At 38.7% G+C, this 13,626-nt stretch overlaps 1 protein-coding gene across 1 annotated transcript in view; it reads left to right on the forward strand.

Moving 5' to 3' along the window:
* Positions 1-13,626, forward strand: part of LOC131573667 (protein NEL-like) — a 137,712-nt gene that overhangs the window by 24,502 nt on the left and 99,584 nt on the right. The window contains exons 4-9 of the mRNA XM_058827845.1: positions 5,292-5,465; positions 5,574-5,670; positions 7,388-7,460; positions 7,624-7,706; positions 8,675-8,803; positions 10,044-10,146. Of these exons, the coding sequence (XP_058683828.1) occupies positions 5,292-5,465; positions 5,574-5,670; positions 7,388-7,460; positions 7,624-7,706; positions 8,675-8,803; positions 10,044-10,146 (659 nt within the window). The remainder of the gene's footprint in view (positions 1-5,291; positions 5,466-5,573; positions 5,671-7,387; positions 7,461-7,623; positions 7,707-8,674; positions 8,804-10,043; positions 10,147-13,626) is intronic.

Genomic DNA, 13,626 nt, shown 5'->3' on the forward strand with positions numbered 1-13,626 from the left:
ACCTTGTGCTGTGGCTTCTTTCTGTCTAGAGAAGCTGTGCAGTAGTAGTTTGTGCAGGTGAATGTGTGTGGATGATGCCTCTCTGCTCTGCCAGTTGTCTCTTGCCTGGCTATTCTGTCCCATGAGCATCCCAACACGGATGTTCCTCCATGTGTGTCCCAGCACTGGGCTCCATCACCTGAGCACATGATGAATGCACCTTCCTCCTCCACAGCTGTTCTCTATAGTTATGCGGTGCAAGGAGCAGTGCTGTGGTGAAACAAAGCTGCAGTGGTTGACTGTTTTTGTGGTGGAAGAAAATAAACAAGAGAAGTGTAAATGCCAGTATGATCAGTAGGCATCTGACTGGGGTGCTTCAGAGGCATTTTCCCCACACAGTTAATTTCTACTCTGCCTGATTTGGAGCAGGAAGCTGAACTTGTGGTTTTTTTTTCCCACCTGGGACAAGTGCCCTGAGGAATGTCATTCTCTTTTTTTTTTCCCCCTACACTTGATGCAGTGGTGATGCAGATTTGTTGGCAGTGCCAGGCAAGGGCTTGCTAGTAAACCAAACAGTGCTCAGGCTGGAGCACTGGCCTGCTGTTGTCCATTTTGCATAGTTGTTAGCATCTTCTTGGCAAGCATTTGTCTCCTGCAGTTAGTACCCTTGCAGATGATGTCAGGGCAGTCTGTGAAGCAGCATTGGCCCAGGCCTGTTCCCACCAGTCAGTGTGGAAAAGCCCACCAGTTTCATGGAAAAAGTGTGAGAGATCACCAAGATGTCTAGGAGTTGGAGTGGGGCACCAGTGGTATAATATAAATTTGAGAGGATGGTTTTGCTGTCCTGCTGTTTATACACTCTGTGTTGATATGGGTAACACCCTCTTCTAATTTTTGAGTTCTCTTCACCTGGGATCTCTGCTTTCATATAGGTAATAATCATGGCATTAAAGATATTTGAGAAAGATATTTCAGAGAATCTTATATTTGATCTCGGTCTCTCTCTCTCCCATTTTAGCAAGCATGTCATCCTAGACCCCACAAGCTTTGCTGTGAGGTTTTGTTAATGTTTCAGAACACTTAGTGTTACTTCCAAATGAAGTCTTCTGAAACATAGAAAAATAAAGCTCACGCTTCTAGCCACCCAGTCATGATACCATGGAAAATAGCAAATAATGCATTGCTGAATGTGGAAGTGGTGCTGCATGATTTGCTTTTATACCTTCATAATCTACACCTAGCAGAATTGCTTGCTGCTATTGTGAAATGAATAAGGTCTACTAAGTAGGAGCCCCTTTTTTTTAATGTTTCATGTAATTAAAGCTAACAAAAAGGCAGAACTCAGATAGCAAAAATCTTCAGATAAAGGTTTTTTTTATAAGTAACAGAGATAAGGATTTTTTTAAGTACATATTGCTCTTTAATTTTATTGATTTGCATTTTTTTCAGTGTAGATCAAAGAGCCATGAGGAAATACTTTAGCATTATACCTGTAAATGTGAGTAGGAAAAGTTAAAAAACTCCACCACCCTTAAATTCATAAGCAGCTTCTGAAATACTTGTCTACATGCTGTAAATTGAAGTTGAAATTATTAGCTGCTTGGAGTAAGTGTGTGCATTTGTTGTGTGGGAAAGGATGCCAAATGGACAAGTGAGCCATCAAAGACCTGGAGTTGCCAGCACTGCCTGTTAGCTGGAGTGGCCATACCTCCCTCTTCTCAAAGACAAAGTGTGTGCACTGGGATCATCTGGTGTTTCACCTCCTAAATCTCTAACTTTTTGCTGTACATCCTGACTTCTACTGCCAGTCTCTCTTGTGCTAGTCTGTCACCTCCCAAAGAGCAGGTCCTGCCCAGGCTGGCGTGACCACATGCCCTTTGCCAGGATGGTCATTAGAGCTCCACAGGGAGCAGATCTGCTGACTCCCATCTCTTACCTAGAAGTTACAACAGACCAGTGCTGAGCAGCAGAGCAAACATCACTGTTTTCTGTCTCAGATTCCTCCAGGGCATTTGAAACAAATTTCTTCCTGTTACAAAGACAGGCTCATCCTTAGTCAGTGCATTAGGGATCGCTGTCTGGCTGGTTTCCAAGCAGAGCAGCTGATCTGTGGCTTTGGCTGTTGCCTTTGCAATGATTGTGCACGCACAGGGTGGTCTGCAGAGATGTAGTGGCCTTTTATTCCAGGTTAGCATTTTCTTCTCCACATGTCGAACATAGAAAAACCTAAGTACAGATCATCTTCCTGTGAAGTTAAATCCAAGTTTAACCCAAGGTGGGTGTGGTTTTTTTTGGGGTTAAGATCAAGTAGGCTGGTATTGATTAAACAACCACAGAGACTATGGATGTTAGAAAGAGAGGTGCTTCTTCTGCTGTTGCATTGGGTTTCTCATTGTGGTTTATTTTTCACTCTAATAGTCATTTGCCTTCTGCTGCCTTCTGCAGCACAGAAGACCTTGGAGCTTGAAGCATTAGTGATGTTTAAAATGGGATATCTTTGGCTGCTGTACTCCCTGCAATGAGTGGGCTAGGCTAGGCTGATGTGGACAAGGAAGTGGTGACTCAGCTGATGAGGTTCCTGGAGCTTTTCATTAATGAGATTCTTGGCTAGGACAAGACTGCAGTACAATGCAGTTACTCTTTCCTTTGGGAGAAAGCCCTTCAGGAGTTAAAAGCACCCTCCTTTTTCTCTAAAATGATTAGTAATCCTGAACATACAGAGAATTATAGAGTGGTTTTGTCATCAGACATTAATTTCTAAAATGCAGGTCTGTTTGTTAATGCTTAGCATATTTTCTGAAGGACTCTTCCAAAGCTTTGGAAACCATGCACCCAAGTGTCACAGCCTCACAGATGTTATGAGAAGCCTCACTGTGGGCAGACTTTGCATTTTCACCCATATGTGTTTGTCAGTGCTGAGTCTTGTCCTAACTCCTGAAACTCATGAGGCTGAGAGAGAGCGCCATGTAAATCCAGGCAGTTAAACAAATGTACAAAGGGGGAATAGCAAGCACAGCATTTTGTAAAAAATGGAGTGGAAATGATTTACTTTCACTTCTGTGTTTCAGTATCATGGCATTTGCTCAAGCTGAAAGCAATATTGCTTTGGCTGTCATTTCACCTGCTTTTCTAATTGTTTTGCTGCTGCCTCTGTAGATTATTAAAAAACCATAAATGATTTTCCTAATAATTCTCCTAATGGCTGCTATTTTCTTTTTCATTTTGATGCATGCTTTCTCATTTCAAAGGTAGTTATATTTGTTAGTTTACCAAATGAAAGAACAAAAGATATTGTCAATGAATGTCAAAACAGTGTGTTAATCACCATTAAAACAAAACCACAAGTGTCCACAGTTTCTGTTCAGCTTTGTGTAGGAAAATTTCCTTGCTTATTACAGCGTCATCGATTGTCTGCATCCTCTCTCAGCAGTTCTTAATTCATGAAATTTGTACAGCAATGTCTTCTTGTTATTGGCAAATTCATGATTCATCTGAAAAGGTTTCATTATCTTACATGCATAAGGGCAACACAAGTGTTTGTTTTATACCTTCTGAAGTGAATGTATGTCTAATAGTGTAATTTGTTCCCTGCCTGCCTGCGTCTTTGTGTGCTGCCATCAGTTCTGCTATTGACTTGGAATGAAGGAGAGCTCTTAGTTCTACCAGGATGTAATGCTTCAACATATTCATGCCTTTTGTTTTCCATTTATTTTCTGCAGCTGGGTGGAGACACTTGAAAGTTGCTGGAGGAGTCAAGATCTCTAGTGTTTTCCTTCTCATTTGGGTTGAGAGTAACCTTATTTTTATTCTTGAAGCTTGAGTTAGGAAGGAGGTTATTAAGTTGACTGATATCCTGCCACTATTGTACAATTTTTCCAGCCAGGTCTTCAATTAGTTTCCACTTCTTGCCAATGTAAAAATTATTTTTGGGCCATGAGGAGGTAAATTGATTACAAAATTGATGTCTGACTCTAGTTAACTGCTTTCTTAATAATGGGGAGGAAGAAGAAATTGTCCTTTGCTGGTTTTGCAAAAAACTAGTTGTTTTTGTGCTGTACTAGGCACGTTCCACTGTGGAACACCCTGAATGAAACACTGGTGTGCAGTAAGCCCAGCCTTCTCCTAGAGATGATGATTGTACCAGATTTTGATTTGGTCTCATTTTTACTCTTCAAAACCACAATCATTGTCTTTTCTATTCCTTAATGTAGATAGCCCGTTAAAGCAAATGACATCACCCAGGAACACATTGTGCACTCAGGTTATAAGCCACTGTTATGTCTGATTGCAGATGTAGCAAAAGAATTAGAAAAAAAGTGAATTGTCCATTCTCCCAGTTTGTGTATCTTGCCCCATCTGTTATTTTCCTTGCTCTTTAGATTGCATATGATTATTAAAGAATTTCTATTTCTGCTCCTTTTTCCTCTGTAAAAATAATTTTCGTGGGGAATTTAAAAATAAGAAACTTAGTACTTTAAAAAGACAAATGGTTAGTCAGGCTTTTTCCCAGAAGATGTCCAACATGTGAGAGACAGCCTGTCTAAGAACCGAGTTTGGTTATGGAGTGCTTTTTAAATTGAACATCTGGAATTTCACTATCAAAACTTGTGTTTGCAATCTGCTAGGTTCACTTAGCACAGCTGCACTTCTGGGTTTTTGCTATATAGATATATCCACATTTACATATATATGTCCATACACATATAAATGTGTATATGTGTGCATACACCCAGCCTGCAAATGCACATACTAATTTAACAAAGCGAATATGTACACATATATAAATTGTTCTGAAGAGCTGGCATTTCTTGATTATATATATATATTTTTGGAGAAATTTTATTGCAGAAAATGAAAGAAGATGTAACAGTACATATAAAAGCAAACAAAGCAGTGTTGAGTCTCAGTCCTTACTTCCCTTGGTAATTACTAATGATATCCTTATTGCAATACTCGGGGTTGTCTTTTTTGCATTCATGCCTTCAGAGTATCCCTATCGTGCTTTACTTGTATAAGGCAATTATTTATAATAGTGCAATTCAGATCATGTTACAGAAAATTGTTTTGTTAGAGGAAAACATATTTGGCTTGAAATCTTGTGTAGTTACATGAAAGTTGGAACCTGCTATTATTTGCCACTGAGAAGAGAGACACTGGAAATCTGAGAAGGGTCTACTTTTGACTTTGTATCTGCTTGGGTTTTTTTTTTCTCTTTTAAATAGTTCTTGCATGATGATGAGAAGATGTCTTATGTAAAATGTTGCTGTGCTGATAAGAATGGTTCATGACATGATGATGCATTTATGGTACAGGTACCTGGAGCTGGAAAGCAGCGGTCATCGAAATGAAATCAGGTTGCATTATCATTCAGGCAGTCATCGCTCCCACACAGAAGTGTTCCCATACATTTTGGCAGATGATAAATGGCACAGACTTTCCTTAGCAATCAGTGCCTCTCACTTGATTTTACATGTGGACTGCAATAAGTAAGTAAAGAGTGTTGTTTTATGAGAATTTGTCACATTTGGAATATTTGAGCTCTGAGTAAATTAAATGATAACAACTTGGGATTCTATTTTCCACTTCCTTTTCAGAATTTATGAAAGAGTTGTGGAGAAGCCTTTCATGGACTTGCCTTTGGGTACAACCTTTTGGCTGGGACAGAGGAATACTGCGCACGGTTATTTTAAGGTTTGCATTCCCTGAAAGATAAAGAGTGAATTGATTAAGGGATTGAATCATCTTTCTTATGATGAAAGGCTGAGAGATTTGGAATTGTTCAGCCTGGAGAAGAGAAGGCTCAGGAGGTACTGGGAGGATCTCATCAATGTGGATAAATACCTGAATTGTGAGGGGAATGAAGATGAGGTATCCAGACTTTTCTCACTAGTGTCCACTGACAGGCAAGAAGCAATGGGTAAAACCTGAAATTCCATCTGAACATAAGAAAACAATGCTACTTTGAAGTTTGTCAGAGAAAGATGACTATGGAGATAGACAAAAGCTGTTTGGACACAGTCTTAGGCTTTCTGCTGTGGCTGGTCCTACTTGAGCAGGGATCTCAGGAGCTGCCTCCCAACCTCAATCAGTTTGAGCTTCTGTAATCATAAAACAGCTCTTGGACTGCTTTGAAATTGCCCTTTGGCCTTTGCTATTGGACAGTAGGACACTGAGTACTAATTATATCTTAACTAAGCATGTAGAATCTGCCTGCAAGCATGGGATCTCTTCTTCTGGGTGAAACCATCCCTTTCCAGACATCATAGTTGAATTTCATGCTGAAATTTCCCCAAGTTCTTAGCTACAGGCAACTCTGCAGCTGTGTAACAGACGTAGCTTCTCAGCATTTTGCAAGCTTTATGGAAGGATCCCCATCAGAAATTGTTGTGCTTTAACCTCATGGTTTAACCATGAGGTTAAAGCAAACCATGGTTTAACCATGGTTAACCTTTAACCTTTATGGTTTGAAATAGTTTAATAGGTAAAGCAAAGACACACAAGCAAAACAAAACAAGAAATGAATTCACCACTTTCCATGGGCAGGCAGGTGTTCAGCCATCCCCAGAAAGGCATGGCTCTGTCACCTGTAAGGGTTACTTGGGAAGACAAATGGCACTACTCCAAATGTTTCTTGTTCTTCTTGCCCCAGCTTTAAATGCTGTGCGTGATGCCCTGTGGTCCCTGATATGACCCCTTCTTTGGTCACTTGGGGTCAGGGGTCCTGGCTGTGTCTCTCCCAACTCCTTGTGCACCCCCAGGCTCCACACTGTTGGGGTGGTAGGATGAGCAGAAAAGGCCTTGCTGCTGTAATTTCTGTAACATCCCTGTGTTATCAGCACTGTTTCCAGCAGAAATCCTAAACACAGCCTCATGCCAGCTACTTTTCTGTGAAGCATATTAACTCTACTCCAGCCAAAACCAGCAGAAACTCATTAAGGGTTTGCATTAATGTAGTTTTTTAATCTAGTTTCTTTATTCTTCAAGTCTATTTAAGAGTTATATCTTGTAAAAAAATTTGCATTTTATTTAAAAGAGTATTTCTAAGTAACTGAAACTGCAGCTGTTTTCAAATTACTTTTTAAAGGTCATTTCCAAGCTTTTCTGCAGTGACTAACTAAAAATAACAATGAATTCAAAACCACCAAACTCTTGCCACATAATTATATCTTGACATTTAATCTTCAGTCCTTAAAAATTATTCAGTATGCCTGTACATCTATCTATTTTTTTTCTGTTTGTTCTTCTATCACTGAATTCAGTCCAGGCAAGAAGCTGTTTACTCATAACTGTTCTTTTTATCAGGTAGTTTTTCCTGTATGGGCTTTAATGTTTTGTATGGTGAATGGAAAACATGATTTTGACAGGTAAAAATAATGTATCCTTTTGTTTTCTCTCCACTTACACATAGGGCATAATGCAAGATGTGCAATTGCTTGTCATGCCTCAAGGATTTATTTCTCAGTGCCCAGATCTTAATCGCAGTAAGTCTATTAATTCTTATATCATAAAATGAAAGGCGTGCTTTTTACCTTCTTGCTGTCCTACAAGCTCTATAAAACCTTGAATTTGAGTATATTGTTTGTCAACTTGGCATGATTGAACCTATTGTGAATTAATTTGTTAACAGATATTTTATTATTCCAGCATGCCCAACTTGTAATGACTTCCATGGACTTGTGCAGAAAATTATGGAACTGCAAGACATTTTAGCAAAAACATCAGCTAAGGTAACGTTTACTAGGGCTCTAGTCATAGGAGAAATGAGGACTGTCGGTCTTTATTTGGTGTGTATTTAGCTTTTTCATGCTTGTATGGGGCTGTGCACGTGGCTGTGTGCAGAACATCCCTTCATGGTATGTTTACATCTTTATATACCTGTCCCTGATTTATATATACAAATTCTCAGTTCAGAGAATTTTATTGTTTAGATACTTTTATAGAAACATGTATTTTAATAGTAAAGAGCATCCAAATCCCTGAGCAAGGAAAGGGCTTATAGATATCCACTCTATCTATAGGGCTTAGAATGGAACTATGCTTATAGTGCTTATTGCAGCAAGACTTACCAAGACTTTGGAAGACCTGAGCTGCCAAAGGCATGTTCAGACAAAATACATGCAAGACAAGGAACTAAGAATCCAAACCAGGACTTTCTTCTTTTTTTCCTTTAGAATATTGCACCAAAAACATTCATGCCTGCTGGTGAAAATAGACTATTCTTTAGATATCTGCAGGAATGCTGTTACCTAGCTGATTTGATACACTAATGTTAAAAATGCCTCGGCTGAAGTGCAGAAAAAATTGCTGATGTTGGTTCTGAGCTTTACATTCATCTGGCCTTTCTCTCAGAGTGTTTTATGTGGAGCAAGATTCTTGATCAGTTTGCACATACAAAGATGAGAAATCAAGAGCTGTACTCATCTTGGCCTGCTTATTTAGTTTCATGATGTCCCTGATGTCATGATGATAAGAAAGATGAAATGCATTCTGTCTTGCTTCTCAGTTTCCATCTCTGAATGACTGGTGGTTTAATCATGTTGTATTTAATAATAATTGTTTTATTGTCCCTGACTGTGTTTTTCTAAATGTATTCTTTCATTTGTGTACTTGATAAAGGGGGACAGTTTGAGTTGTGTTTTAACTAGCGTAGAGACCACTAGAAAATTCAAAATGTTTTTGTGAACTGTGAATACAGTTGTCTCAAGCTGAGCAGAGGATGAACAAGTTGGATCAGTGCTACTGTGAGAGAACCTGCACAATGAAGGGCACAACCTACAGAGAGTTTGAATCCTGGACGGATGGCTGTAAGAACTGCACTTGCATGGTATGGCTATGGGTTGAGTGGAGAGTCAGGAACTCCAGTGTTTCCTCTGACTAGTTTTATTGAGGCAAATAGTGAGAACTTCCAGATGTATGCTAGGTACTGACAACAAAGAACTTCAAAATCTGTTCCGAATCTAAGGAATAGTACCAATAAATATGTTTTCCTATATTTTCAGCATTACTAGCATGTGTAGCTCCTGTATTTTGTCACCATATGCAGGTGCTAGACAATATACTTAGCTAGCATGTTATTCCCTTGCACTGAGTTGTGAACAGTTCCTCTGGAATTCTGATTCTTTGATTTTTGTCACTATAAACACAGCCTTTTTCTTAGCAAATGATTTAGTATCTCCCTTGTGACCGATTTCCTTTGGTTGCCTTTCATTACATCTCAATAAGTAATAAAAAGTAAAATGTCAGGGTCACATGCCAGCTTTGTTATATTAGAAATGGAAAAGATTTGGTGGATGGAAGATTCCCAAAAGTATCACAAGTCCAGATGTGATTGCAAGTATCCTTTCAGGTGCCAAACTAGGGCGTCTGTATTATTGCCCATTCATATAAAACTCTTTCATTCCATTTGAGCTCATTAAATGCTTAATTCAAAGGACATTAGAAACCAGTGAAAAGGCTGTTGTTGTCTGTACTACGCCTTAGATTGAATTGCTGCTATCTATAATTGGCTAAATGGGTCACTTTAAGCTTAGTATTTTTTTCTCTTTGTATATCTGGAGGGTTATTAGTTTTTCTTTTAGTATTTTATGGTATCAAACCTGGCTGATAAATATTTAAAATTCTTTGAATTTAGAATTAAATACATTACATATTTTTGTCTTGGATTTTTCTCACAGCTATAATATTGCTACCTTTTAGAAATGTATTGTCTCTAAATGAAATCAGAAGGTAGAGTATTGTTCTGTGCTATTGTCATTTCACAATAATCTGTCAGGTTTTTTTTGCTGATTGGCAGAATGTTTTGCCTCCAAATAGATTTGCCTCTAAAAAAAAATTGATCATTATCATCTGAAAGAGCACATCATTCATGTTAAAAGATTGTATGTTTGACATTCTGAAGGTATGGTTTCTGTTCCTGTAGTTATTAAAAGACCTGCGTTAAACTGTCTTTTTTGGATGTTAGAAAGTTCACTGCATTTAAAAATAGATTTTCAAGTTCCTGTGTTTGAGAACATCTCTGCTATTGCTAAATAAAACCACCAGTTAAGCACCTTTTATTCTCCTAGAACGGTACTGTGCAGTGCGAGGCTTTGATTTGCCCCCTTGCTGACTGCCCACTTAACTCTGCCCTGGCCTATGTGGATGGCAAGTGCTGCAAGGAATGTCAATGTAAGTTCTACTCTTGTGCCTCTTGCTAATGAATGCTTTGAAATCTTAAATAATATCAACCTTTCTGTAAGTATGTCAGTTAAAGAACTGGTCATTAAATAGCTGGGTTGGGGAATCAGAGAACTTAGACTTCTCTGAAGTGTTCTGGGAAACTGATAACCAGGTTTTAATATTTCACATGGGATATTTTGTTTCATTTTAGTTAATTTTTTTTTAAATTTAGCACAGATATATATATTATCAAAATTTAAAAAGAAAAAAAGTTACTTATAAGGCTTTCTACAGACTTCCATTATCTATGTTTTAGACCAAACTGCTGGAAATTCAAGAACAATTTCCTGGTGTTTGACCAGTGTTTCCAGCACCTTTATCACATGAAGAGTGTACTACCAACCTCATGTTACTGAGCTTAGAAATGGAGGTTCAGATTTGATTCTTCTTAGTTATGAGAAAAGAAAATGAGAAACCTGCAAAACCCAGACACCTAGAAATGTTATTCCACAAGAGGTCATAAAAGAATTAAAGGAAAAATGGAAAAAGGTGATTTACTATTGTCATTTAGGATTGGATACATGATTAACTTTAGGGTTTATAGTATTCTGGTTTTGTTGTAGCCAGAGGCCAGAGAAGGGGAGTTTCAGGTTAATCACTATCTAGATGGACTATATTTAGTATTTCAGATGGATTATGTATCTGTATTCCATATGTGATGGTTAGTTATTTCAGACTATGGTAGAATCCATTCTTCAAATTGAGCATGAGATGTACATGCTTCTTTATTCTGTAGATGTTGAAATTTTTCTGTGTGGTTTCATCACTGTTCTACTGCTGTATGAAACCTCTTACAGAGTACAGGGAAATACATAACTGGTTAAAGTGACATGTTGTAAGATAAAACTCAGGAAGACGTTTTGTACTCTTTGATCTGGCTCCCACCGGAGTTTATTAATATTTAATTGTGTTAGAAGTTACACAAACCATCCCTTTTTATGAAACCTTATTAACTTACTCAAGTAGATTAATTCTAATTAAGAGGAAATAAGAATTCAAATAATTTTTTTAACCAGCTATACAGAATTTCCATGCATATTAGATGACTTAGGGTAATTGGTAATTCAGGAATGTGGGATGTGTGGCATTCAACTCTCTGTTAGAGGCCATTTGAATCTCTGACCATGTTGGCAGAATTTGAAAACCTGATCCTCTGAAGTATGTTTTTGTAATGTTCTGCCTGTAAATTGAGTTGGGAATTCTCTATCCAGGTGTCAGTGGGGAAGCACTCACATCATATGACTTCTTCCAAATTTGTTTTTATTGGGAGTCTTGACAAAAGTTAAGAAATGTGAATGAGCATATGCACATTGACCTTGTTGTAGAGCATTGATACTACTTTGAATTAAAATGCAGTTCTGGTACAGCTCACTGATGTTTACTCTGATAGTTCCTGTTTGATATTCTTAATGTTATCAAAGTGTCTTGGTTTCAGTGTTGCTAATTTGATGCCAGTACATAATTCAATTTATAACTAACATGCACACATGCTACCTTCTTGACAAACTATCAGAGAAAATAATTAGATCAGGAAATATAAATTAATGTAGCTTTTGATTTTTTTTTCCTACTTCCGTCTAGGTTATTTAAAGTGACTTTTAAAAGAAATCATGCTATTTTTAAGTGGCTAAATTCTGGGAACCAAAGGACAGAGAATGTAAATTGGAGTCTCATTGACAGGGTAGTTAAATTCCAGTGAAAGAGTAGAAGTTAGAGGCAATGGAGGCTACAAGACTCTCACTTATTCTCCAGGCCACTTTGGTGGAAATGCCAAGTTGTCTCTGAGTTCATACACACGTGCCAGCTGTATTCTGTCTTGGTGTCTCTGGGTCACGGTCTGAGCTGATTGAGGTCAGTGTGTTTGCTGAACTTAGTTCTTGCTGGAGGGGTTCAAAGCTGAGCTGCTCCATCTGGACAGGTTCTGAGAATAACTTAATTGTTCTTAGTGCTCAGGACAACAGCAAGGGATATAGCTTCTGACTAGATAATATAGAGCAAACACAGATGGCTTATAATTGGGAAAACAGCTAATCAGGGGTCTTGCTCATGGAGCCATATCCTTGGTTTTGGACAAGCAATCATAAGTGCTGAGAAAAAATGATGCCTGATAGACTATTCTTTAGCTGGATTTAGTATCTGTTTCAAGATAGAGCATGTATGGATATTGATGTTTCCTTTCTGGTATTTATGTTTTCTCATACCAGATGATGGGTAGTTCTGCCAGACTGTTGTTTGAGTAGAAGTGCCCTGGCAGTGACAGCTGCTGGAACCTTGTGGCTATGTCTCACTCCCCCAGGGCTGAGTGCTTCCCTCCACACTTCTTCCTTTCTTCTGCTGGTGTTAAAACAATGCCACCAAAAATCAAAAGAGTGAGACTGGATTTAATGACAGCTGGCAGAGAACAGTTAAGAGCACAGCTCTTTCAGTGACCAGCAAGCGGGCTTTTTGGGATTTTTATTTTTTTATTTTTTTTCTTGGTTGGGTTTTTTTTTTTGGTTTTTTTTTTTACCCCTCAGTGACTGAGGGTGGAGTCATTCTGCATGGCTTTAGGCATGTAGAATTTGAGAATACAATCTGAAGTGGCTTCACTTTATACTAGTAAATAAAATAGGGCAGGCACAGTCCTGGGGCACTTGTGGCTCATATGGCTAAAGCCTCTTCCCCTTTCCCACCCCCAGCAGATTATCTGCATCCAAATGGTTGACTGGGAATGGCCTCTGATCAGCCCTGTGCCCTCAGCTTGTGCCTGGCACTGCTTCAGAGCATCTTGGCTGGTACAGCTGACATGGTGCCGTGATGTGTGCTAACATTCAGACTGCAGGGAGTTACACGCTGTAACCAAATATTTTCAAGCCTGCTGTCATTTGCTGTTTCATTTACCTGTTGTGTTCATTTACTAGTTGTGGGCATCACCAGTTTGGCTCTCTTCATAACCAGCTGCAGAGACTGGCACCTCCAGAAGGCACTTGGTGCAGAGAGGAGCTGGAAGGGGTGTGATTAGTTGTCTTCTGGAAGTGGACATCTTCCATAGCTTGTGTACAGAGCCCAGGTGATTAGATCAGACACTGAACTTTTTTTCAGACAGCTGAAGTTGTGAGACTAATCTTACATCAGTTACTGCGATGCATATTGGGTGTGTAAGATAGGAATGTAAAGTGCTGGATTTTTAAGCCTGATTCTGGCATTAAACTGTTATGCTAACAGACTTTCCCACGCTACCAAATCCTAGGAATTAAATTTCAGCCCAGCCCAGCATTTACATTTTGGACAGTGAAGCTTTGTTTTGTCTTGTTCCATGACATTTTCAACACTTTGGGAATTTCAGCACAACTGATTCTTCATGTTTTTCTTAACTGTTTTGTTCAGGGAAGAACACTTAGAGAGGAATGGTTTAGATATTTTTTTTTTAAACTAATATTGCTTTGACTT

The sequence above is a fragment of the Poecile atricapillus genome, chromosome Z, assembly GCF_030490865.1.
Source record: "Poecile atricapillus isolate bPoeAtr1 chromosome Z, bPoeAtr1.hap1, whole genome shotgun sequence".
Lineage (NCBI taxonomy): Eukaryota > Metazoa > Chordata > Aves > Passeriformes > Paridae > Poecile > Poecile atricapillus.